The following is a 24658-nucleotide window of genomic DNA, read 5'->3' on the forward strand; positions in this document are numbered from 1 at the left end:
TCGTTTTCCTTTCCCCTTCAGGAAAAGAAGTAATTCGTCATTCCATTGGCGCGTTCGCCCTTTTCCACGCTCGAATCTATCTCGTTCAAGCTGACGAATCTTCCTTATTCAAGTTAGGATCTCTCTCTGGTCCGTATCAGCCTGCAGCAGTCTGGTTGGCACGTTTTCATTTTCGCTCTTCTTACAGGCGGCCAACCGTTTTCATCCTCGACTTCTCGCAACTTTCACTCACCCTTCTCGTTGTCTCGCTAACGACCGCGACTCTTCCTCCTTCTTCTTCTCTTTTTCAACCCCGTTTCCTAGTCTCTTGTTTCTTTCACAAAGAACACGCGTATCTCTACGTTAGGAGTTTACCCGCATATACGACACTACTACAGAGAATGTAATTCAACCCTCTTCTCATTCTTTTTCTTCGGGTACGGTGCAACCTTCGACGACCTTTCCTCTCGACCCTCAACAAACAGTTATTATCACTCTGCCCTTTCTTGCGCTCGACACGGTGATACTTAATCTTGCCAGCTATTTCGTGGTAGTGGTAGTGGTGGTGTGGTGGTGGTGCTGCTGCTGCTGCTGCTACTACTACGAAAGAGAAGAAGGCAAACGCAACCAAGCAAGCTAAAATACTCGTCTTGTCGTTCTAAATTTAACCGAGGAACGTACTCACCATATATCGAGCTTTTTAAAAAATTCCACGCTTCTACGGAAAAACATTCTCTGTGTGTACCTATGTATATATGTATGTGTATGTTTCTTGTAAAGTTGTATACAATAATAGTTAAGTCCTTATCGCGTTTACCTACTTTTATCTTATAATTAGCCACGTGCAAAAGAGTCTACAACAAAATAACGTTTAAAACGACCTTGCATTGAAAAAACATTTATTTATCATTATACTATGTTCGACAAATTTGTTTGACAATGTCGCCAGAATCATACGAAAAGACAGAATATCATAGATTAATTAAATTATTTATCATTATTAAATCGAATAGTACTAATATTGTGTTGTACTTGAAATAGATAGGAAATAATGTTTTAAAAGACCACGTAAGTTTATAAAATTCGCAAGCATATTGCAAACTTAATGATAGGTAGTACTCAAGGAAAACAACACCAAGGGCGACAGAGATGACGATGATGATCGTTTTATATCGTAGTAGAAAAATATCGCCGTCTGTCGAAGCTCTATCGTCACGTAAATTCTTCCTCGATATCTCTCCCACGACTTATCGACGTATCGTACTCGTAGCGCGGATAAAAAGCTTTGAAAGAATTATTTTATCCCTATCAGATATATTGTACTTACATATATACATACCTCGTACATATGTATATACACACACGTATAGACAAAGTATTAAAAGAAAGATAAGAGTTATCGGATTGTTGACTTCCGAACGAACGACTTCTCAATATATCATCGTTCGAGTAGATCGTTTCTAGTCATCGACTATTTACGTTAGTAATTCACTCTGCAAAATAATACAACACTACGGATCTTTATCCGTTCTTTAAGAGCCTACAGGATAGATTTCTGATACACGTGATAAATCATCAAGAAAATACAAAAGATTTTGCAATATGTCTTTCTTTAATCTCAATAAACGATATTTTGCTAAACATTATTTCAAGGATCGTTTTACACTAACACACCAAAAATTTCATTTATATATCTCCGTGCTATCTTAAAAGTTGGAACAGAAATGTTAAAAGATTACGTGACATTTTTGATAGCCTCATGCATATCGACCCGGTTATCCAGTCGCTTTGGCAAAGTTCATTTGAGCGAAATTTCGATATTTTGCGGTTACAGTAGAAGCGATGAGAGAAAAATAAAAAAGAAGAAGAAAGAAATAGAAATTGTTAACAGAAATATTCTTCTTGGCAGAGTTATATTTTGGTAATAGAATAATATTGAATTTTTCCAGATGTTCGAATTTTTGTTTGAAGAAGATTCGAAAAAAGAAAAATAAAATGACTGGAAACAATTGTGAAAATCTCTCGAATGTCAGATAGAAACTTTGGAAAGGATGAATTCGTTCGGTAAGGCCATTGAATGTAAACGGAATCGTCGTCACGAGGCAAACTCGATGGACCGACGAAACGTGGTAAACGTATGAAGTTCATCTCGGCAGTAGTAGGAATATGTTATAGGCTAGGTATATATGTATTACTGTTTGTATACGCATATGTAGATAGTAGAATGTGTTGGAAGAGAATGGGTGTATATACGTTTGTAGGGTGGCGCGTCATTGGTATCGTCATTGTGAGCAGTACCGTGCTCTCCCATCCATACACATAGATACAATACGTACACATAGGAGTACATTTGTGCAGTTGCCTTGTTGGAAAGCGTGTTTATTGGTTAATTGCATCATTCTTGCCAAGTGCTCGGCTGCCAATTGGCTCGGCCATCAATCGGTGCGTGGTAGGTACACGTCCGCTCGATATCCGGCGAAAGCGTTTCGCGTTACAGAGACGTCAGGATTGTATTTGAACGTGTTTGCGCCCACGTAGATCTTCCTCGATAATTTACCAACCGAACGAACAAAAATTCCTCCATCTAATAAGAATACAACGTATTAAGATAACGCGTGTTTGCTAACAATAAGTTTAATATATACTTATTACGTATCTACCTTTCTGTTTGTTTTCACATTTTCTAAATTAACTTTTTTTATCAAAGAAACCTTTTCATTCTAATCGCATTTCAAATTTTTGTCTACTCGTTAAGATAAAAATATACTTGAAAAACACCATTCGCATCATTTACAAGTGGTCTAGATGTAATCGTTCACGAAGTAGGACGAGAAGCTCTCGTGAATTTTTGATAGGTGGTATACTATATAATATAACAGTGTACTAGATTACACGTTACCTTGTGTATGTTATAGATCGATCGGAATGAATTTAATCGTAAAACGGGGACTCTCGAGGTTATTTCCAGAAACTTCTTTTCTAACTTTTTGTTCTTAAAACTGTTCAGTTAGATTCCGCCATCAATGTAATGACATATACATATATTCCTTGTATCTGATTGAACAATAGGCGGTTAGGTTTATCTTTAAATATTAAAGAAAGATTAAAAGAAGATAAATATCCGATCTTGATCGATAAGAATTATATTTATAATTTAATATTTGTTCTATATATATTTATATATCCATGTAATAAACTTGGTAAATAAGTGTGGATCGTAATTGTATGCGTAAGAGACATATGATATATCAAAGTGTGAATGAAAAGTCATTAGATTCGATAGAAAGATCGTGCCAACACAATGATATCTCTATAGAAAGGAATAGTAGAAATAACAGAAAGAAAATCTTTAAACGTGAACAGAGAGAAAGAAAGAGAGAATCTCTATCTCTGTCGGGTTTTCTCTCTCTCTCTCTCTCTCTATCTCTCTTTCCCTCTTTCTCTACATGGATAATACACGTGTAGTAGGAATATCGGTCGGTAGCTTTGACGATTAATCATCGATAGTTCGTTAGCCTTCCAGCAGGACGGATGGAAAACTCATGGAGAGAAACGATCCGATATGTTGTATCGAGTAGAGTCAGTCGAATCGTACTATCTCTCTAAAGTTGCTTTTGCGGAACAAATCTCGTTAACCCTTTCTCTCAATATTCTTTTTATCAGAAGGAGGAAAGAGTCGATAATAAAAATATTCTTTTATCTGTTAGTCCTCTTTTAACATTTCCTTGACAATTTATCGAGCTTATGTGCTGGTCGACTTATTAATGATACTAAACGGATAGATCTTATAATTTGTAAATAAATCATACTTTTTTGCTTGTTATATTTTCTTAACATTTTCCTGAAAAGGAAAAAAACAAAATAGAAAAAAAAGAAAAAAAAAATAGAGAAAGAAATGCTTGGGGATGAGTCCAAGGATGATAAACGGAGGCTTGGAACTGTACTCCCAGGAACGTAGTAGTAGTAATAGTAGTAGTAGTATATGTCGTGTATCGAAAAAAATACGTTGCCATGCGGTAAACTCTTAACAGGGCGCTCTACCGTAGCGGTGAGTGTAATATAAAAGAACGAACGAGAGTGAGAGAGAGAGAGAGAGAGAGAGAGAGGTAGAAAGCATTATAAGAAAGGGGGAAAAAAGGAAGGTGGAACGTTGGTGGAAGCCGAGAACGAGGGTTTTCGTCGTTGCATCGAAGCGGGGCGAAATGACATTACGTACCGCGAAGGCGCGATGCAGAAAAAGCTCTCGAGCCTCGAGCGACGCTTCGTCGTTGACGGTAACGAAGAGAACGAAATAGAGAAAGAGGAAAAGGGAGAGGAAAAGGGAGAGAAAAAGGGAAGAGAAGGACGATAGTGATGACGACGACGACGACGACGACGACGACGACGACGATGGTGGTAAAAAAGCGCTCGAAAAGTTCTACTATCCAGCTCCGAACGCTTGGCCGGATTCGAGCCTCGTGATTATATTCCTCTCTCTCTTTTTCTCTTTCTGCACTCTTCTTCTCATCCATCGTATCACCGTGTTACGTGCGTGTGTGCACAGGTTAGTTTGACAAATTTTTCTCGACAAATGCAAACTCTCTCTGAAAAAAATAAAAAATATATATATATTCAAATTTTTGTTATATGTATATACATATGTGTGTGTGTGTGTGTTGTTTCTCGCGTAGAGTTATTGAAAATGACTGGTACTTTTTATAAAAATATATTTATTCTCACATACCTATATATTTTATTTTCGTTCTTCCGTTATTTAAAAATTGTTAAAATTAGTTTGAAGATAGTAGAAACAAATTGATTACTTGATTATTTTGATTTACTTCATTCGTATTTGTGAGATGATGTTTTATATCATATAAGATGTTTTGAAATGATTTCTTATCCAGTGGAGGGGGAGGATAGAAAAGGGATACAATAGTGGTAAAAAAAAAAAAAAAAAAAAAAAAAGGAAGAAGAAAAATAAAGATAAAAAAATCGGCGAGGGTAAATTCGCTAAAGCATATAAACAAGAGAGAAAACAAAATGGCTGATCGATGAAAGATCAAATTTACGGAGGCGCAAGAATTTCGAATATCCGAGACTATCCTCCTATCTTGGTTAAAAAAAGAATGTTGAAAAGGAAAAAGAACAAAATGGAGGAAAAAACGAAGGCCGTTTGGACGTAAGCAAAAAACCAGTATGTTCGGAGCGAATAAGCTTTGCGCACCTTCGTCAATTTGATTGGACTTTTAGTGAGAGAGGAGGCTAGATAGTAGATCTCCTCGTACTATCTATCGACGGGGAGTATAATTTCCCAGCGGCGTGGAAACGGGCCGCAAGAGAGTAAACGGAAAACCGCTCACTTTTTCCCATCCGTCAGAATAGAAAAGGAGGAAGAAGGAGGAAGAAAAGAGTTGCAACGTAGTCGGGAAATCGAGAGGCAAGAAGAGATGCGCTCTCGAAGAAGAAGACGAAGGAACGAAGACGAAACGAAGACAGGCGAAGCAGAGGAAGCTGGTACACGGTGTGAAATGCTCTTCACTGATTTCCTTCTCTAAATATGGCTGCCTTCGACATATATCCAGTCTCTCTCTCTCTCTCTCTCTTTTTCTCTTTCTCTCTGATTCACTCTCCTAGTCTATCTCCGTCCTTTGTGTGGCTCTGGTTCACCCCCGTTTCGATAACCACCATCACCACTAATAGAAGAGAAGAGTGGAGCAGAGAGAGTAGAGTATAGTAGAGTATAGTATAATAAAGTAGAGTATAGTTGAGTATAGTTGAGTATAGTATATATATATATATAGTAAAGTAGAGTAGAGTAGAGTATAGTATAATAAAGTAGAGTATAGTAGAGTATAGTAGAGTATAGTATAGTAGAGTAGAGTACAGTAGAGATGAGTAGAGTAGAGTAGAGTAGAGTAGAGTACAGTAGAGTAAAGTAGAGTAGAGTAAAGTAGAGTAGAGTAGAGTAGAGTAGAGTGAGTAGAGTAGAGTAGAATACAGAAGAGTAGAGAAGAGAAGAGAAGAGCGAGTCTGCTTGGGCGAAGTTCTACTTGATTGCCAAGGCGTCTTAACCTCGGCCCCGAACGTTTGTCCGCGCGGAGAAACGCGGAGTCGTCTAGTTCTCGTCTCCGGGCAAAAGCATCGTCCGATGATCGGCCTATAAGAATCGCTTGTTCGTTCGCACGACCAACCTCGGCACGGGAAAAAGTCCTGGGCAACGCCCAAACACGAATAAAGAGGCGTCGTCGACAGTGAAAAAGGCCAATCCTGCCAGAAGAAGACGAGCCAGTCGACCAACGAGGGCGCTCCAATCGCTACCCAAACGGCTGCTCGTTCACTCCGCGCGGACTCTTACCGTCTTCTTCTACATCTATCTCTCTTTCTCTTTATCTCTTTCTCTCTTTGTCTATCTTACTCCGACTCTCTCTCTCTTCTCTCTTCTCTCTTGCTCACTACCAAGCTCTACGACCTTTATTATGTGCCTTTCCTACGCTGTGTGGACTCGTGTACTGTGCGCACATAGACGCGGTTATAACCGAGAGCAAGGTGGCTATACCTTCTTCTTTTTCTCATCTCTTTCTCTTTCTCTCTCTCTCTCTCTCTCTCTCTCTCTCTTTCTCTCTTTCTCTATCTTTCTCTTGCTCTCTCTTTTCAATGCGGGGAGATCCTGCACGTTGAGAAACGCCGAAGGAGGGAATCTCCTCTCCTCGTAAGCGAGACAAGGAAGAGAGAAGACGACGCGAAACGACGAACGAACGTTTCCGTAGCACGAACCGCGAAGAGAAAAAAAACGAATCAAAAGAAAAGAAAATGTTCGACGGGATAGCGGCACCCAGCCACTTACAGATCCAAACTCTCCTTCTTCGACCAATTAATACCACACCGCCTTTCGATCCCTCGTGACTTCCGAAAACTCTTTTCTCCCATTCTCTCTCTCTCTCTCTCTCTCTTTCTCTCTCTCTCTCTCTCTCTTTCTCTCTCTCTTTCTCATTTCTTCTTTCATTCTTTATTTCTTTTTTTATTGCTGTCCTTTTTATTTCACAAGAACCGACGGTCATCGTGTATATATGAACCTGTAGCAGATAAAAAATTGTAAACGTGTTCTAGATACAGGTACGAGACAAAGCAAAGTAAACGGTCGTTCTTTTTTATCTTTCTTTCTTTCTTTCTTTCTTTCTTTCTTTCCGCTTATTCATAAAAAAGTATTTAGTTTTTTCTCCGTCAACGTGTTTTTTCTCAATCGACGAGTTTTTTCTCGGTCGACAATTTTTTTCGATCGGCGGCGACGGTTTTTTTTCGATTGACACTTTTTTTCGCTTGAATTTTTTTCAAACGACTTTTAAAAAAATTACTACTTCTGCAAATCGTTCAAAGATAAACACTTGAAAAGTGACCTAAAAAAATCTTTTAACTTTTCATTCAATTTAATTACTGTATATATACAGATACGGTGGGACTATATTTCTTTTTTTGCCTTGTTTTTTTTTTTCTTTTATTTTTTTATTTTTTTTTTTTTTTGAAAAAATAAAGGAAACATCAGAAATTGTTTCGTAATAACAAATAAATCAAGTAACGTTTGTTTGTTTTATTAAAAATAGAAAGCTTTATAAAATATTTATTATAAATTATAAAGACATATGTATTATTACTTTTGAAAACAATTTTCACTAGAATTTCAATTCACAAGCAAAAAATACAAAATGACCATTTTAAAAAATGAAGAAATAAATCTGAAAGACGTATTATTTTCTTAACTATTTGCTTAAATGAAGTATAGTCATTGTATATGTAGTTTTAAAGTTTTTAAAGGAAATGTGTAGAACACGATGTGTGAAATCGTGTTGAAGAAATGAAAACACAGTTATTAGTCGAGCATGAAAGAATTAGAAAAGTGTGAGGGGTGGGGTCAACGTTGAGAAATAAAATAACGATGCGGAAGAGAGGATAGGTGTCGTCCGAGGACAATTCAAACAAAACAACGAAATAGCGCGTCGCGTGAATTCGACTATTACGCGTTTCGAGTTCGGTCGACTTGGTTGAAAAATAAAGCGTTGGCAAAAAGCGAGAAACAATCGTGCCACGTTGGCCGTTAGAGAGTCGGGTCCGCTTGAAACTCGCCTCCTGTAACCAACACGCCTACCGATTTTATACCGTTACGCTCGTATTTACGAATGCGCCATGAGCGCTTCGGCTTACCATCACGGTCATTCGATTTTCACGAAATATTCGAAAAATCGCGCGTCCGATCGCTCACAAATATATATACATACATATAGACCTATTTGCACGTACCCGCACGTACATGAACATGGTATGCATATGGTATATGTATTTGAGCCTAGTAATTATGAAAGTAGTTTGACAATAAGTCAAACATTTCGCTTAGGTATTTTATTTTTCACACGTATAATTACATGAAAAAATTATCTTTCAAGAATAAATTTACACGTACTTATTTTCCCTGTATTTGTCCAAATGTCACATTATTTCGCAAGGAAATATATATCTACATGATTTAGATCATTTTCATAATCATTGTGTTAAGTTCATTTTTTTTTTTGCGCGCGTATATCTTGATATATTATTTTCCTCGAATAGATTAGAACATACAAAGAATATAATTACTTAGAAAAAAATTGTTTGATTACTCTATAAAGAGAATAGATAAGACTTGATTTGATATTTTAAAAGTTGTAGCCTTCCGCAAACGAACATTGGCATTCGCGCGTCGTTGATTCGCTCGTTTTACGAGAAATATATCTCGTTATCGTTCCATGCATCAACGTGTCGTCCAGCGATAACACGGAATAGGATAGAAAAGGATGGGGAGGACAGCTTTTCATATCAAGGGTGTTTAATTTCGTTAACATCAATGGTAATTCGTTTAACGACTTTTGTTTCGCGTGACTTACGATCCAATATGGCCGATTGTGATTTAGAGTCTCACCGTTAAACCCTACCAATACTCAGGTTACACTTTTACACATTTATTTTCTACGATGTAGTACATATTTTACCGACCGAACGAACTTACGAGCTCAAAATATATATTTTATCTAATTATTCGGAAATTTGGTCAATCTTTTTATAAGATTATCATTATATTTTCATTGGATGAACGTTACTTGCAAAAGTGAAAGTGATGGTAGCACGCGAGGATAATGAGATTAAATTAGAAAATGTGAATGCACTAAGCAAAAAAACAGATATGCATTTATATGTTATTTTAATATATATTAAAATTTTCATTTAAAATAAAATGTAATAAGATACGAGAATAATATATTTTTGCAGTTTCACTAAAGTTATCTGTGTAGAAAGAAGACCCAATCGTGCCATCTGCGATCTTATTCTTGTACTATCTAGCAAACACTACAAGATTTCTATTCTTATTCTAACGAAAAAACGAAGAAATTAATTGATTAGAAAGAAAAAAGAAAAAAAGATGCATTTTCTAGAATGGAATTTTTCAAAATCTAAGTAACTAAATACTTTCATTATTTTTCTAACATTTCACTTATACATATTGTTAGAATATATAAAGACTAATAGTTGCTAGAAAATAGTTTTAGAATGTTTTACTTTATATACTTCATTTATGTTTTAGGATTAGTGAAACTTCGTGGTCCCAAAAGGTTTATGAGGAAGTAGATGTCCTAAATAGATATGAATTCATTGATCGTCGAATATTTTCTTTTTTTTTCGCAATGTTTTTAAATAAATTTATTATACTTTTACTTCATAATTTTTTTCTTTTATATATATGTATACATATTTATTAGGGGCACCGGAAAATAATATCGTTTCTGTGGATGTCAATATTTGTTTATCATTTATCAGCTCATTGTGTACTTTAAAGCCGTGTTTGAATTTAATGTAAAAAACGAGATTACTTTATGGTCCCTCTAATATATATATATATGCTAATATATATATATATATATATATATTACATATGATAAAAATACTTTTTAATTATTTTTTTACTATATGTATATATATATATACAAGAGATATAAGACTCATCATCGGTCACGCAAATAATTTTTTCATGGGACACCATAAAAAATGAGATTTAATATTCGTGTAATAAACGCATATATATAACACACAAAATTATTGTATTTTTTTTATATGAACTTCGTTTTATGATAATGTAAATAATAATGACAAGGTGTCTCCTTAAGTTGTATATAAAAGTTAGTAATTCTTAAATTATTTCAAGGCTGAGATGATGAAAATATATATCTAAAAAATTACAAACGCAATTTATGGTATTTTCTTTTTCTTTTTTTCTTTGACTTTATAATGCATTATTTAACAAAGCGTACACATTACAAACTAGTATTTTCCATATACAATATAAGATTATAGAACACACACACACATTTATATATGACCTACTTTCTATTAATTTATATACGTGACAAAAGAACTTGTCGTATACACTGATAAAAATCGAACACTTTATAGATTTCATTAATTTTGATATCAACGTTTACAATACCATCGGATACGCCAAGGAAATATTTATTTTAAATATATATAGTACATTGGAAAAAGATTTTTAAATATAATTATTAATGCTTAAATGAAGGATTATACGTATAAGAAGAATTATTTATACATGTATATATAAATATGGATCATATTATATATATACATATAGATATATATATAAAAAAAAAAAATATATATATATATATATATATATATACTTATCATAATAATTGTAATAGGAATAATTAAACTCTAATTATAATAATAATGATGATAATAATAATAATAATAAAAGGTATGACAATGGGAGTATTGTGATAATAATATAATTAGTAATAATTAGTACATCCGATGAATTTGCTACAACTGTAATCATTTAAATCTAATCGATAATAACTTGAATTTTGCCGTAATAACAATATTTCTAGCGAAAGTCATTTCACTATTAAAAATGTACTGATGATAATATCGATACGTTTATATAAGATGATCTCATCCTAATGTTTAGAGTATAAAGGTAGAGCGACCGGTAGCAAATAGATTGTAAACTCTTCCTTTTTTCTTTGCTTAATATCGCACAAATACATACGTTGAATGTAGCAATGTTTAAACATATTTACAAAGCGTTGAAGCGCTTTATACACTTGTATAATAATATTAAAAAAAAGTGTTTTGAGATAAAAAAAAAAAACCTCTTGGTAAAATACCAGGTAATATATAATATACACATATATATATGTTTATATATGTATATTAAAACACCTTTATAATTTCAAGTAAAATGAGATATTATACACGAATCTTTGTCTTAATTATGATCAGGTTAAAGATAATAGTAGCGTGACAATAGATCGCGAATACAATGCATTATTAAAGGTTTTTTGTTTCTTTATGATCATTGATTATGCTACCTAAGTCCTCCTAGATACTCTAAGTCACAAACGCAGGCCATATGCAATTTTTTTGTCGTTTCTTTATTGTTTAGATTTTATCTTCTTTTTCATTACTTTGATGACCTTTCTTGATCTGAAAAATATTTAGTTGCGTTTGGAAAACGTAATGGATCAGGGAAATCCGGAGTACCGTATCTACGTGGATTTAAGCAGTCCCTTATTGCCTGACCAAAGGCATGTCTAACTCCAGGATCTGTTGCTACGGCAACGGCGGCCCCTTCAACTTCCTCGATTCCTGCACGACTAACACCTTCTCGAACTAAACGCTCTACTGATGCCGTTATGGCTGAGTGATTAGGAGTTGGACTGACTAATAATCGTGGCTTTTGTTGTTCGATAAGTTTGCGCCGTTTTGTTGGTAAACTACCTATGTATGCATCACTGAAAGTTGTTACAGCACTATTCGCCATTCCTTGCATCTGTAATTGTCGTCGTTGTCTTACTCCATCGCGTGCAATTATAGGTATCCATTCCTATAATGATCATTTTTAATTATCCAAAATATATAATCTTCATTCTCAATACTGATAAAAAAAGAAAATATCTTATGAAATTATTTGTTTATTTTTAAATTGAATAATTACCGAAGGTAACGACTCATGTCCTGGAAATGTTTCTGGAATATCTTCCCCTTCATCGGGTACAGAAGCTTCATTATTAGACTTTTCTTCCATAGTTTCTGTTTCCATTGGCTGTGACAATAAACGTTTATTAATTATCGTTTCTGTTTATATATGTACCTTTATTATAAAAACAAATGGTTCACCTCGTGTTGCGATTGTTGTTGCTGCGGTTGTTGTGGTTGCGGTTGCGATTGCGATTGCGATTGCTGTTGTTGCTGCTGTGACTGTTCTTGCGTTGAACATGTCGATTCGTGCGATACCGTTGAAGATCCCGACGTTGTTTGTGCAGTATCTTTATATATGAGAAGTGGAAGAATTTCGGAATCCGGTGGTTGTGGAATACGTAATGAGTAAGTGCGGAAGTGAAGAATAAAACTACTTAACATCCATTCCCGAAATGTGGGATTAACGGCATTAACCATACGGAACTAAAAAAATAGCAACGAATTAATATAAATAATCAGATTTCTAGTTCTGTAATAATGTTATTGTAATTTACCATAAAACGGCCTACAACCGACTCTAAACCTGCTTGTCCTCCGCGAAGAGAATATCGAAGCACAGTGCACAATAAACTTCCCATAGTCTTTACGATTATTAATATTTCATATCCGAATCTACTGTCATCAATATCTACAAATATGTAAATATATGTATATATGTATTAATATTAAATATTTTACATATTATATTTGATAAAATTTTATAATAAACTAACTCGGATCGAATAGGAGTCTTAACATTTCCTTGCAATACCGTGACAATATTGATTCGATCGTAGCGCAAAGGTCTACGGTAGAACCACTTCTGCCAGTACTATCCTCCGCCCTTTCTAAAAGTTGCTGGAGATGTGGTCTGTAGTGTAAAATTAAACGTTCCACTACTTGGTCTCGTTCTTCAGATCCAGTTGAATTATTCATTATTACACAACACAAAAATCTCAATGGTACTCGAAGCCTAGCAATTGGTTCTGATCTTCCGAGTCTTAGTCGAACGACATCTTCTACAGTCATGTAACGTGCCTAAAATAATATTACATGTAGTTATTTATAGTTCAATTTTTTTTTTAATCAATATAACTTTTACAGATATTTACAAAAATCAAAGCTAGTTCAGCGAGTAAATTTTCTTCCGTAATATTCTCACGAGATTGTGCATCGTTAATTTCTAATAAATTTGCAAGGGTTACATTTCCACCAACTAAATTAGTACCTCTGTAATACAAAATAATTTTCATATAATTCTTATTTATTTGATAATTTTGTAAAAACAACAAACATACCCCCCATCTCCCACGATTCCTATATGAATGTTTCCATTACCAACCATTTCCATCAAATTTCCGATATTTTCCGCTAAGTCAGGGTCTTAAAAGATATTTTTAATTAGTATTATTATATTACATTTAGTATTAATATTGAAATTGATATGAGATAATATGAAAAAATTTCACCACTATGGCTGCTGTTAACGTTTATATTAGTTTGTTGTTGTCCGCTTGTGTCTCCTACTATTTGACGTAAGAAATTAATTATAGGATTAGGTGTAGTATTTTGGCTAGAAGTCGGCGAAGCTGTGCTGGTAGAACTAGCAGTACTACTTGCTGTAGACGTACTTGCTGTAAAATGTAATAAACTAATGTATATTCCATCGGTTTAGGTACTTAATATATATTCTACCTGTTTGTGCCTGAGGTTGAGTTTCTTGTGCAGGCGTTTGACTGGCTCTGGTAGATTGTGAATTGACTGTAACATTTGGTGTACTAGTCGGTGTACGACGTACATGATGTGAATTGCAGGGAAGAAATGGATCAAATTCGAGTCCTTGACCCATGCTCATTCCAACACCAAGCGGATGTGCATGATGTTGATGGAAAACATGAGGACGTGAAGTACTACGAGTTTGAGTTGCGGTAGTTGGATGAGTTCCTACATTACTTCTGTTATAAAATTCATTATTTAATAATCACCGAGTTACGACATATTCGTTGAATGAAACTAAACAATGAATACTCTACGATCATATTATGCAATTACGTTGACATTACCGAGCTTGCGTGCTCTGTGCAGCATTAGTAGATGTACTATCCATTGTTGCAGCAACCGTTTGCTGGGTTCCTCCTGCAGTAGTAGCTGTGGTGCGTGTTGTTAATGGAACCGTAGCGATACCACCTTGCGCCATATGACCAGCAACTGCTTGCATTAAATTGCGTAGAAAATCTGGCGTGGGAGCAGAACCCCAAGGAAATATGCCAGCAGTATTTCCACTGCTTCTTCCTATCAATGGTATTAACTTTAGACATGTTATATATTTTTTTTATATTTTATATATATACATCAAAGCGCTTAGTAATTTTCTAGAAAGTATTTTTAAAATATACGTGCCAGCGTTATTATTATTATTGTTTTCACCAGATTGATTTGGTTCGTTTCCTGAAGAAGCTTCCATATTACTATCAGGACTGACTTCCATCAATACTTCAACGTTGTTTGACAAATCAAACACTGTCATGAAAGAATAGCTTTAATATTCTTATTCGATACATACATCTTGTATAAAATATCATCGAACAAATGTAATTACCAAATTGCGATTGCGGTGGTTCTTGCGGTCGCTGTTGTTCCGATGGTTGAGAAGGTGGTGTACTACTAGATTCTTGTGGCTGATTATTATCCTCTGTTGTAACTTCGATCGATCCCGAAGCTACAACAATATCTGACGGTTGTTGGGCGGCATTTGTAGATTCAGTGGTTTCTTCATTACCGTTATTATTGTTTGCATTGCGACCATGTAAACTAATATGAGCCTAATGGACAAATTATATAAAATATAATTATGTGCATTTTATATCTCTTCCATGATCTATGCTCACCTCTACCTGGATCGGTACACCAGCTTGCAGAATAGCAGAATGTTGTATGATAATAGGTCGACATCGTAAATTTCTAGGTGGTTGCTGTCTCATATCAACAATTATGTCACTTAAAGCATGGCAGGAATGAGACAAGTAATGTAAACATTCACTAACACCATCCACCATTCTTTGAGTTTCTTCAACGACTTCTGGCGTTCCAGGCTAATTAGTAATTTTATAATGTTAGATATATGAATATTAGTGATTATTAGGAATTTATTTTTATATTCACTTACTCCTGGAGGCAATGATGGATCAGCCAACATAAGTACACGGTAGCGTTCGATGTATGGTCTTAAACGATCTTGAGTACTCAATAATCTGTCTAATAAGTATCCCATTTGTGGAGGTCGTGGCAATCTAATAAATAAATAAATGTATTATTATTTCAATGTATAGCAAACAAAACAGAAGAAAAATATATCTTACTGAGTAGGTGGTCGTCTGCTATTTTGTCCACTTGCATTTGATGTTCCCTGTTGCTCACTTTGTGATTGTGCAGACGACTCCATTTCAGCATCTTCTTGCGCCTCATTACTAGTAGTTCTTCCTTCATTCGCATCATCATTGCTTCCTATACACATTTATCAGATATTAACATATTTATGTTAGATTTCTATGATTTATTTACACTTTTACCTCTTAATAAGGTAACATTGCTGGCACCTGATGCAGAGATTGCGACTCCTAATGCAGCTGCTACAGCTTCCGAAAGTCTAGTTCCAGTTGACTGTCGACCTTCTGCGATTCTGAAAATACTTTGCAGAATTCATTGATTTATTACACAAGTATATTTATTAATTATAAAATTAATCCATAAATAATTATTAAATGAACTTACTCTTCCTGGTCTGTTTCTATATCTTGTACTTGTATTTGTTGCGGTAATGGAGATTGATTATTTTCCGATGTACTAGGATGTAGGGGTGCTGAAGGATCGTCAAGACGGTCCATCAATTCATTTGCACGATTGAGCATACGTTTAGCAACTATTAAACGACTATTCGATAGACTGTTACTTAATTGTGGCACTGGTAACCCTAACAGATATAAATAATGCATTATTGCAAAATGTGAAATTCAAAAGCGTGTATAAATATTAGTAATCATTACTAACCATGTCCTTCAACAATTTCAGCTGGTACAGACATAGCACCTAAATACATAGCATTTCCATGCATTTGAGCATGACTGAAACGATAGTGTGGTCTCTGTTGATTTTGCCATCCTTGATTTTGTTGTCCTTGACTTTGCCCACTATCATTGTTTCTTTGCCCAGGTTGAGGAGGTGCACTTTGCACCAAATGTATAACTTTACCATTTACGTCTAAGTGAATGATTCCATTTTATTAGATTAGATCGATTGAATTTATTAGAAAAAAATAAGCACTCATTGAATCTTTACCATAGTCATTTAATTTTTTATCATCTTGAAGAACTCTTCCACAATAAATAAGTCTCTGTGAATCAGCTGGCACAGCTACAGACTCTGCTATATGTTCTTTAAATCTACGAACTGTAATTTGCTGTGGAATGCAAAGAATCATTACAAACATATCTATTTCAATATATTATGCATTTCGAATGTTCTAGAAAAATATCTACATTCGAAATAATTCAAAGGGACTATTAGAATCAATTTAAATCCAATAATTTCTACATGTCATATTTATATTTATATTTATATTTATATTTATATTTATATTTATATTTATATTTATATATATGAATGTATGGTTTCTTATGATAAATATGTATATATATATATACACATATATATGAAGTAACATGGAAGAGAGGTAAAAAAAAAATCAATGAATAGATATAGCTTAGAATATTCTTTTACATAGAGGAAACCTTTGTCCATGATTCACACACATATATACAATTACAACGTTATTACATTACAAATCTAAAAATACATATGTATCCTTTGTGTGTTCATCAGAATAATAAATTAAGAAAAAAATAATCGTTGATTATAATATTTATATTCACAAAAATAAATTACATAATTTTTTTTTTCTTTTTTTTTCTTTTCTTTTATTTTAATTAAGCTTCTTAGATAGCCATAAATCAATAATTCCCTATACAGGATAATTTTAAATCAATAAAATTAATATTAGAGAGGATTCGTAAAAGTAAGAGGACGAACGATCGAAGCATTAAAAAGAACAACGAGTAGAAGTGTGTATACGATGGTATAAAAATGTTATAGATAATAAACTTACGTCGTCTTCCAAAGAGAATGCATGATTCTGCGAATCTAAAGTCTTCACCGTAAGGTTGATCATGATTGATCACAATGCGGATCAAAACGCTCCTTCGATACTAAAATAATGAAATTTGATATATAACGACGTTGTATCGCGAAACGTTTAGATGTTAGTTAATCGAATAATAATGTAATATGAATAAAAATCTAATCTCACGATGCAGAGGATTGATGCAGGTGTACTAGGTGAGAAAATGATTTCACAAGAATTATCAACGATGTCGGCTAGGTGCTACAAATAATATCTTATTTCAGAAAATTTATCGCAGTTAATTAAGCAAATAAATGAATCCGTTAAATAATGATGATAATAACACGTTTAAAATCAGTTCACTCCGTTTTTCGATCGCATAGTTCGACTTATTTAAATGATATTTTTGGGTGTCGATATTTCACAGTAACGGGCAACACGACACACGTTATTCTACCCAGAATTCTCTTTACTATCGACACAAGGTGCGCAGCCAACATAAACGAGCTAGTAATCCCTATGCCGAAGTCGGCCTCTCTTTTTTCTTCTTTCTTTTTTATTTTTCCCTTCTTTCTTAAACATTAAAAAGTAGCGTCATCTACGTCGCCAGAATTCCGATTGGTATTGCGAGAGAGAGAGAGAGAGAGAGAGAGAGAGAGAGAGAGAGAAAGAGGGAGAGAGAGAATTAAAAGCAATACGTGATTCATCGGATATGAGAACCACTGATAACAAGCGTAGTAGTTTCCTCGTTTTACCACGAGATGGCTCGACTTGTTCGTGCCGCTTCATGTCTTGCTCAATTTAAATCCCACGTGAGACAGCTCACTTTTCGAGGTTCATTTAAATTCCATTGCGCGACGTAGATCGCGAGAGACGTGCGTAGATCAGCTGATTCGAAAACAGAGCGTGTATTAACGTCGATAAAAGGACGTTAAGACTCCAACTAAAGCCTGTGCAATTAGGAAAAGTACTGCACTGACGAATAACATGAAGGATTGCGTATATACCAGTAGCATGTATATACAATACCAACGTTCCTAGCACGTCTAACGCATAATTATGCGTTGCACGAGATTTTAACGGTTGGTTGGTTACTTGCTTAGATTCTTCGGTTAATGCTTATTTGTCGTAGTTGACGAATATAGGAATAATAACGTGGCGAGTACGCAGATCGCGATAAGAGCTGTAGTAAATACCATTCCGACTATGCCTCCTCGCCTTCTCTATAAATGCTAATTAAGTATAATCTAACAACTCTTAAGTCTCTCGATCGAGCACGTACTAAATTACATTAATTGACGTTCTACGACGAATTACAAATTATCGCATTATCGTAGAAACGATTTGCAACTGCGGGGAAATTCGTTGTAATAGAAATAAAATAATAGTAGAGTATATAGTTATAGTAGTTTGTCAATCATTTTCCAGAGAAAGAAGAAGAAGAAGAGGAACAAAAACGAATCTCCAAGTCTTAAATCGACTACCGGTTTGATCGTAATCTTATCTCTTAAAGATTCCGCGATAATTAGAAATATTTTTCATTTATTTTCCAGAAAGTAACGCCAGGAAGAAAAGAAAAGTAATGAGAGAGACGTTAGAGAATTTCCTGGATAGTTGGCGCCAACTGTGACCTCCTTTAATGAGGCGTGCTCGAGGAAGGCACGCGTTTAACTGGCACAATGTTTCTTGCGGAGAGCTCTACTCACGCTACTTGCTTGCTGGCTGCTCCCCTCTCGTAAATTATTCCGCGAGGGATCAAGGCCCCGCGAGTAACAATGAACTTTTGGTGCCCTCTCATAATGTCGCGTCATCGCGAACAAATTCAATGTCATCAAATTGCTTATGTATCACATTCTGTGTTTGTTCGTAAGTATACGTGTACCCTAAGAATACGCCTAAGAATACGTTCTTTTCATTTTTTTTATCTATCTCTCTCGTACGTTTTAGAAATAGAAAAAATAAAAAGTAAGTAAAAGGAAAAAGCGCGAGATACATGAATTTTTGATGAAAGAATGCAACGTGGCAAAATGCATCTATAGGGTGCATGCCTTAACGATAACAACCGATCTCGAGACGCTTCATCGATATTTTGCGTGAGATTCATACTGCAAATGAAAAAAAAGCGAAAAAAGCGAAAAAAAAGAGACAGAGAAGAAGACTCCCGGCGATCGCATTATTCAGATTAGGGCATCGACAGAGGAACGGCTGCATGGATATGTGAGAAGAAACATGTCCTCTCTTTCTTTCTCTCACATGGACGCAGTGTGAGAGACGTGTGTAGACATTTGTATCGGTAGAAGATAATGCATCTGATCGTGCACAAGCGAAGAATGTTAATGGTGGTTCGGTTTTGTATGCAGGAAGTGACGGCCGTCTCTTGTGTCGTGTAGCGGGGCCTGGCGCCCGGTGTCCGCTCGGAAAAAAGCCCCCAACGTAAATGCGATAAAGAGAGAAAGAAAGAGAAGAAAAGGGGGAGGGAGGAATATGAAAAATTGACGGATTCACCCATAGCCGCGAACCGAGGAGAGCGGCAGCAAGTTGCTCTTTTAAATCTCATCGTAAACACGCGTTCGCAGTGGCTCTCATATCCATTGATATCGAACGATTTTATTTTAAGGGATGTTTTTATCGAAATTTTTACAAATATTTCTTCGTCGATAATATTATTTCTATTTGAGAGAAAAAAAAAATGGAATAAACAAAAATAGAAGTAAATTTTCATTTGGCTTGATTTAATTAAAAGCATTACTTTTCCTCGATTATCGGGTAAAAGTTTGACAAATCGAAGCGTATGATACTGTAAATGATGGTAAATAATAAAAAATATTGATAAAAAATATGACGAAGAATGAAGAAGGTAAGAACACGTGCGTCGTTAAGTGGCAAGATTCTGGCAGGTAGCTCTGGAACAAATATGGCATATATGTGTATTCTAATTCGCTACCGGTCTTTTCGACTCCTCCTGTTAATCGTTTCTTCTCTGTTCAGAGACTCCCCCGTAAGCCCTCGGGTCTCGTCCTGTTCCTTGTCTTCTCCTCCTCGTCATCGTCGTATTTCTTGAACGACAAGAAAAGGAGAAGTTTGCGTGCGTGTCTTGCTAACTATACAAAACGTAGAAAGATATCCAGGAGTAAGTAGCAACAGGCTGAGGAAGAAACGATATAACCGCATCAAAAAGAGGAGGAGGAAGAGAAGCAAGAGGAAGAAGACGAGCAACGAGCGAAGAAGAGGACGAGGATGATGATGGTGGTGTTCACGTGTCGTTGTTGTGGTGGTGGTGTTGCCACTGCTGTTGAGAATCCCGTGTCTCGGTGAAGGTAACTGTGTGTGCGTTGGCGCCAGGTCGCATTCTCGCATTCGTTAACCAACACACATCACAGCCGTTAAACTTCTCCCTTCTCTTTTCTCTCCGCTCCGTGCTTGCGATCAAATAGCTCGTGCCTTGTTTCTCTCGACGGTGCTTCTTCTTATTCTCTTTTTCTTGTTTTTCTCCTCCTCTCTTTCTCTTTTTATATACCATCCTCCTATGTAGAGATATTAAGAGCGGTCACGGCTCCCGAATTTGCCAAGCGCGGGACGACGGGATCCCGATTTGTCCTCGTCTCGTTTGCTAACCGCAGGTACGTGGCGAAACGACCGGTTTCTTCCTACGGTCCGGTGCATCGGTCCATGCATCGATGTTTCGGCATGCAAAGTGTCCTCCCCCCCCCCTCTTCCCCACCCTCGCCAAAGCGACACAGACAGAGAGACGGGATCGCTTTTGGAAATGATCGAACCGAAGGGTGGATATAAGATCCCTTTAAGGATAAACATTTTGTCATCAAAACAACAGGACGCGAACTGTGTCACGACTTTATTATTATGTACCTACGAACTTTATTTCAGTATCATCCTCTCATTAGCTATTCTTCTATTTATTTACTCGACCAAGCAAACTTACATTCAAACGTTTTCTTCTAACAGCGTAATATCGCGACGGTATATCAAATGACCGGTTTTTCAATTTGCAATTAAAAAATTTCCTATTAATTCCATTAATTCTATTTTATTTATTATTTAAGCCAGTATACCAAAATTGATTCTAATCTACTCACTAATTGTAAGTTTAAAATGAAATAACAACAAAAGAGATGATAATCATTTTCAGACGATTCAATATAAAGTAGCGAAGAGACGAGTAAAATTCAGCTGATGTCAGTTAGCGAAAAATCGTTTTATCTCGAACGATCGTGCATAAGTCGAGTCGTTGAGACATGACGCGTCACCGAGTCCGACACCTACCTAAATCTACGACGGTCGCGCTCTTAATAGCTACATCCGTCCGTCGTGACGCGACTGACATCCGTAAAGATCGGAGTAGTAGCATCGCGACGAAGATGACGACGACGACGACGACGACGACGACGACGACGACGACGACGACGACGACGAAGAAGAAGAAGAAGAACCGATCCCGGCATTCCAAAGGAGCTCACGTCGGTTCGTCCACCTCGAAATCCGTTCGCGCCCTCTCCTCGTTTTTCATTCGTTCTGAGTTGACGCCTCGAAAAAATATACCAGCAGCTTAAGATTCTAAAGAAGAAATCACTTTTTTTTTCTTCTTTCTTTCTTCTTTCTTTCTTTACTTTTTTTCTTTCTATTTCGTTTTTTTACATTCGAATTAGAAGGCATTCAGTAGGTAAGAATTCAGGACAGGGACAAGGCAACTTACATGCGATAGAAATGGAGCATCGTACACTTAGCTTCTAAAGAGGGGAAAGGAAGATAACAAGAAAAAGAGAGAGAGAGAAGAGTCACTAATGACTTCCTGGCACCGGCGACGTCTCCCGTCGAACTTTATTTATGGTTTTCAGAACAGCGCATACCGTATGTATGGCGCTTACCTTCAAGCTTTCTCTTTCTCTCTCTTTCTTTCTTTATTAGAATTCAAAAATCTTATAATCAAACTCGACATGCATTTAATTCTCCTATTTATTTTCTTTTGATAATTAGATAAAAAAAAAAAAGATAATTTATGACAATAATTCATTTCACTTCATTGATACGGTAAAATTAAATAGACGAATAAAATTGTGTCCCGCTATTGTCAATTTCAGAAGGTACAAATTCTTCCGTTTACAATTAGATTCGTGACCATATCAAAAGGTCAAGTGTCTTTTAATCGTAAGTAAGAATGTCGATTTGTCTTTTAAATTAATAACAAAACAAAGCCACAACACGCATACGTATGCGCGCTTGATGCTCCAGTTTCTTCCTGGCTCGGAACGCGTTTTTATTTTTGATTAGATTGATATCATCGAAAATTCCACGATTAAGATTTCCTTTATCCAGCTAATAATTGATTCAAATATCGAATAAGACCTCAAGAAGAGATCCTATAGAATTGATTTTCATTGAAAAAGGAAACAAGTTGAAATGTCGATATATAATGTTAAGATTTTAAAGGAGAGCAACAAAAAAAAAAATAGAAAAAGACACCGGAATGTGTAAAATCGAGAAAGAGAAAGAAAAACATAAAAGTTAGAAGAAATTATCTGGTATTTTCTTTACCGAGTAGTCAGCCGAAGCAAAGGTCAAAAGTTAAGCAACGCTCTTGTTATCGGTGCAAACACCACAGTGTTCGCATATGCAACGATGCGATCGATGCCTTTCGCTAGATCGACGAAATTAATTCGAACGGTATAAAGATATGTAAGATCGAAGAAAATGATAAGATACCCGGGGTTTAGATTGAATAGGAGAAAAAAGAAAATCATGAAAAGGTATATATATATATATCTGTTTTATTTTCTTCAAATGGAGATTTCCGACGATAGGATCGATCTCGAGACGTTTCTTGAAGACTCGATTGACGGAAGACGAAGTTTGCGGTTAGGACAACACGGACATCCATCCATCTGTCTATGTCTCTCTCTCTCTCTATCTCTCTCTCTTTCTCTGTTTCTTTTTATTTCTCTTTTTCTCTCTCTTTCTTCGTCTCTTTGTAAGCAGCACGGCTACCGAGTACGCGCTCGAGCCAAGGCGAGAGGAATAGGGTGGGAGAAAGACGGATAAGAGAACGAGACGAGGTCCAACTGAGGAGGACAGAGTAGGCCGTGCTCGTCGTGAAGCAAGAGGTAGAGAGAAAGAGAAAGAGAAAGAGAAAGATAAAAAGAAAGAGATAGGCAGACTGGGTGCTAAGAAAAGAGAGAGAGAGAGAGAGAGAGCACGCATAACATACGGTCCATACGTGTATAGTAAAGAGTCCTGCAAGAAGGAAAAGGAGGAGGAAGCAACGGCACAGCAGAGCAATAGCAGTGTTAGTAGTGTGGTAGTTGAGTAGTGGTAGTTGTAGTAGTAGTAGTAGTAGTAGTAGTAGCAGTAAAGTAGTAATAGCAGCAACAAAAGCACCAGTAGCAGTAGAAGCAGAAGCAGAGAAGCAACGAAGAAGAAGAAGGAGAAGAAGAAGAAGGAGAAGAAGAAGAAGAAGAAGAAGGAGAAGCCCGAGAGCGTTACCTCCCGGAGGCGCGGCGCCGACGACGTTTGCGACTATAAGTAAGTCTCGCGCGTCGCGTCGCGGCTTAATGCCATAGCCGCGTCCGTGGCGCCAAGAGGAGGGCCCCCTGGCGACGATAAGCCTTCTTGCTTGCCCGTCGCGAACACACAGAGAAAAAAAGCCATAGAAAGAAAGAGAGAAAGAGAGAGAGGAAAAGAGAGAGAGAGAGGGAGACAACGGGCAGCTTTCACCCGCGTTTTTGAGCAGAGCGTTATATACCCCGCGCAAGATGTGGATCGCGACAGTGTAGATAATAGCGTGGACTAGCGCCGGTGATGCACGTCTGGCTTTAGTCCAGTTAACAATCCAGTGTATTCCGCGACAGTCGGTGTGCTTGTCACTTTGATCCCATACTCCTGCTTTTTTTTTTGTCTCCATCTTATTTTTTTATTTCTCGGTGTCCAAATTATTCATCGGTGATTATATTCTTGTGTATAATATTTGTCGATATTGCTGCTCTCTGTTCTAAGGAAATAACAACAGAGAAAAGAAAAACGAAAGACAGCGTATTTGAAGGAAAGAGATAGAACCCTTTTAGTACATGTCCTTGTCATTAAGTCACACTTTTACAATCGGACCTGAAACTCCGTACGAAGAGGGAGGTTTACGAGCGTTGACCAGCTCGACGACGCACCCTCTGTTAAACCGCGAGAAAGTCTTATTTGGGATTGTTAGAAGAAGAGGAAGAAGAAGAAGAAGAGGAGGATAAAACAGAAGTGTTTAGAGGTAGTCGTGTCGTCGTTCTTGTTCCTTGTCAATAAACCCTTTTTCTTTTTCTCTCCTCCTTTCCTTTCCTTTCCCTCCTTCCTTTTTTCCTTCCTTTCCTCCTTCCTTCCTTTCTTCCTTCCTTCCTTCCTTCCTTCCTTCCTTCCTTCCTTCCTTCCTCCCTTCCTTCCTCCCTTCCTTCCTTCCTTCCTTCCTTCCTT

General features: G+C 36.3%; 1 protein-coding gene and 1 long non-coding RNA gene across 6 annotated transcripts; one reads left to right on the forward strand and one right to left on the reverse strand.

Annotated features, from left to right (window-relative positions):
- Nucleotides 1-10770: 10770 nt before the first annotated feature.
- Nucleotides 10771-17709, reverse strand: LOC106785885 (large proline-rich protein BAG6). 5 transcript variants are annotated; one of them, XM_014746689.1, is made up of 21 exons: nt 17384-17709; nt 17183-17282; nt 16357-16477; nt 16069-16278; nt 15793-15991; nt 15591-15709; nt 15381-15525; nt 15188-15311; nt 14910-15113; nt 14621-14843; nt 14422-14541; nt 14085-14313; nt 13717-13976; nt 13494-13655; nt 13320-13404; nt 13134-13251; nt 12756-13059; nt 12537-12670; nt 12181-12465; nt 11999-12106; nt 10771-11887 (listed from the first exon to the last, which is right to left on the reverse strand). In XM_014746689.1, exons 2-21 carry the CDS (start codon nt 17243-17245, stop codon nt 11465-11467), a joined length of 3636 nt encoding a protein of 1211 aa, XP_014602175.1. In that variant the 5' UTR covers nt 17246-17282; nt 17384-17709; the 3' UTR covers nt 10771-11464. The 5 variants fall into 5 exon arrangements, with proteins under 5 accessions (XP_014602175.1, XP_014602174.1, XP_014602177.1 ...); XM_014746688.1 differs by having other exon boundaries at nt 13491-13655; nt 17542-17708; XM_014746691.1 differs by having other exon boundaries at nt 13491-13655; nt 15591-15700; nt 17384-17708.
- A 272-nt stretch (nt 17710-17981) lies between these two features.
- Nucleotides 17982-19841, forward strand: LOC106785865. The gene is made up of 3 exons (XR_001381571.1): nt 17982-18279; nt 18751-19063; nt 19145-19841. It is a non-coding gene; the product is annotated as an uncharacterized LOC106785865 (long non-coding RNA).
- Nucleotides 19842-24658: the final 4817 nt, after the last annotated feature.

The sequence above is a fragment of the Polistes canadensis genome, unplaced genomic scaffold, assembly GCF_001313835.1.
Source record: "Polistes canadensis isolate GaletaPanama2010 unplaced genomic scaffold, ASM131383v1 scaffold_58, whole genome shotgun sequence".
In the NCBI taxonomy this organism is placed as follows: Eukaryota; Metazoa; Arthropoda; class Insecta; order Hymenoptera; family Vespidae; genus Polistes; species Polistes canadensis.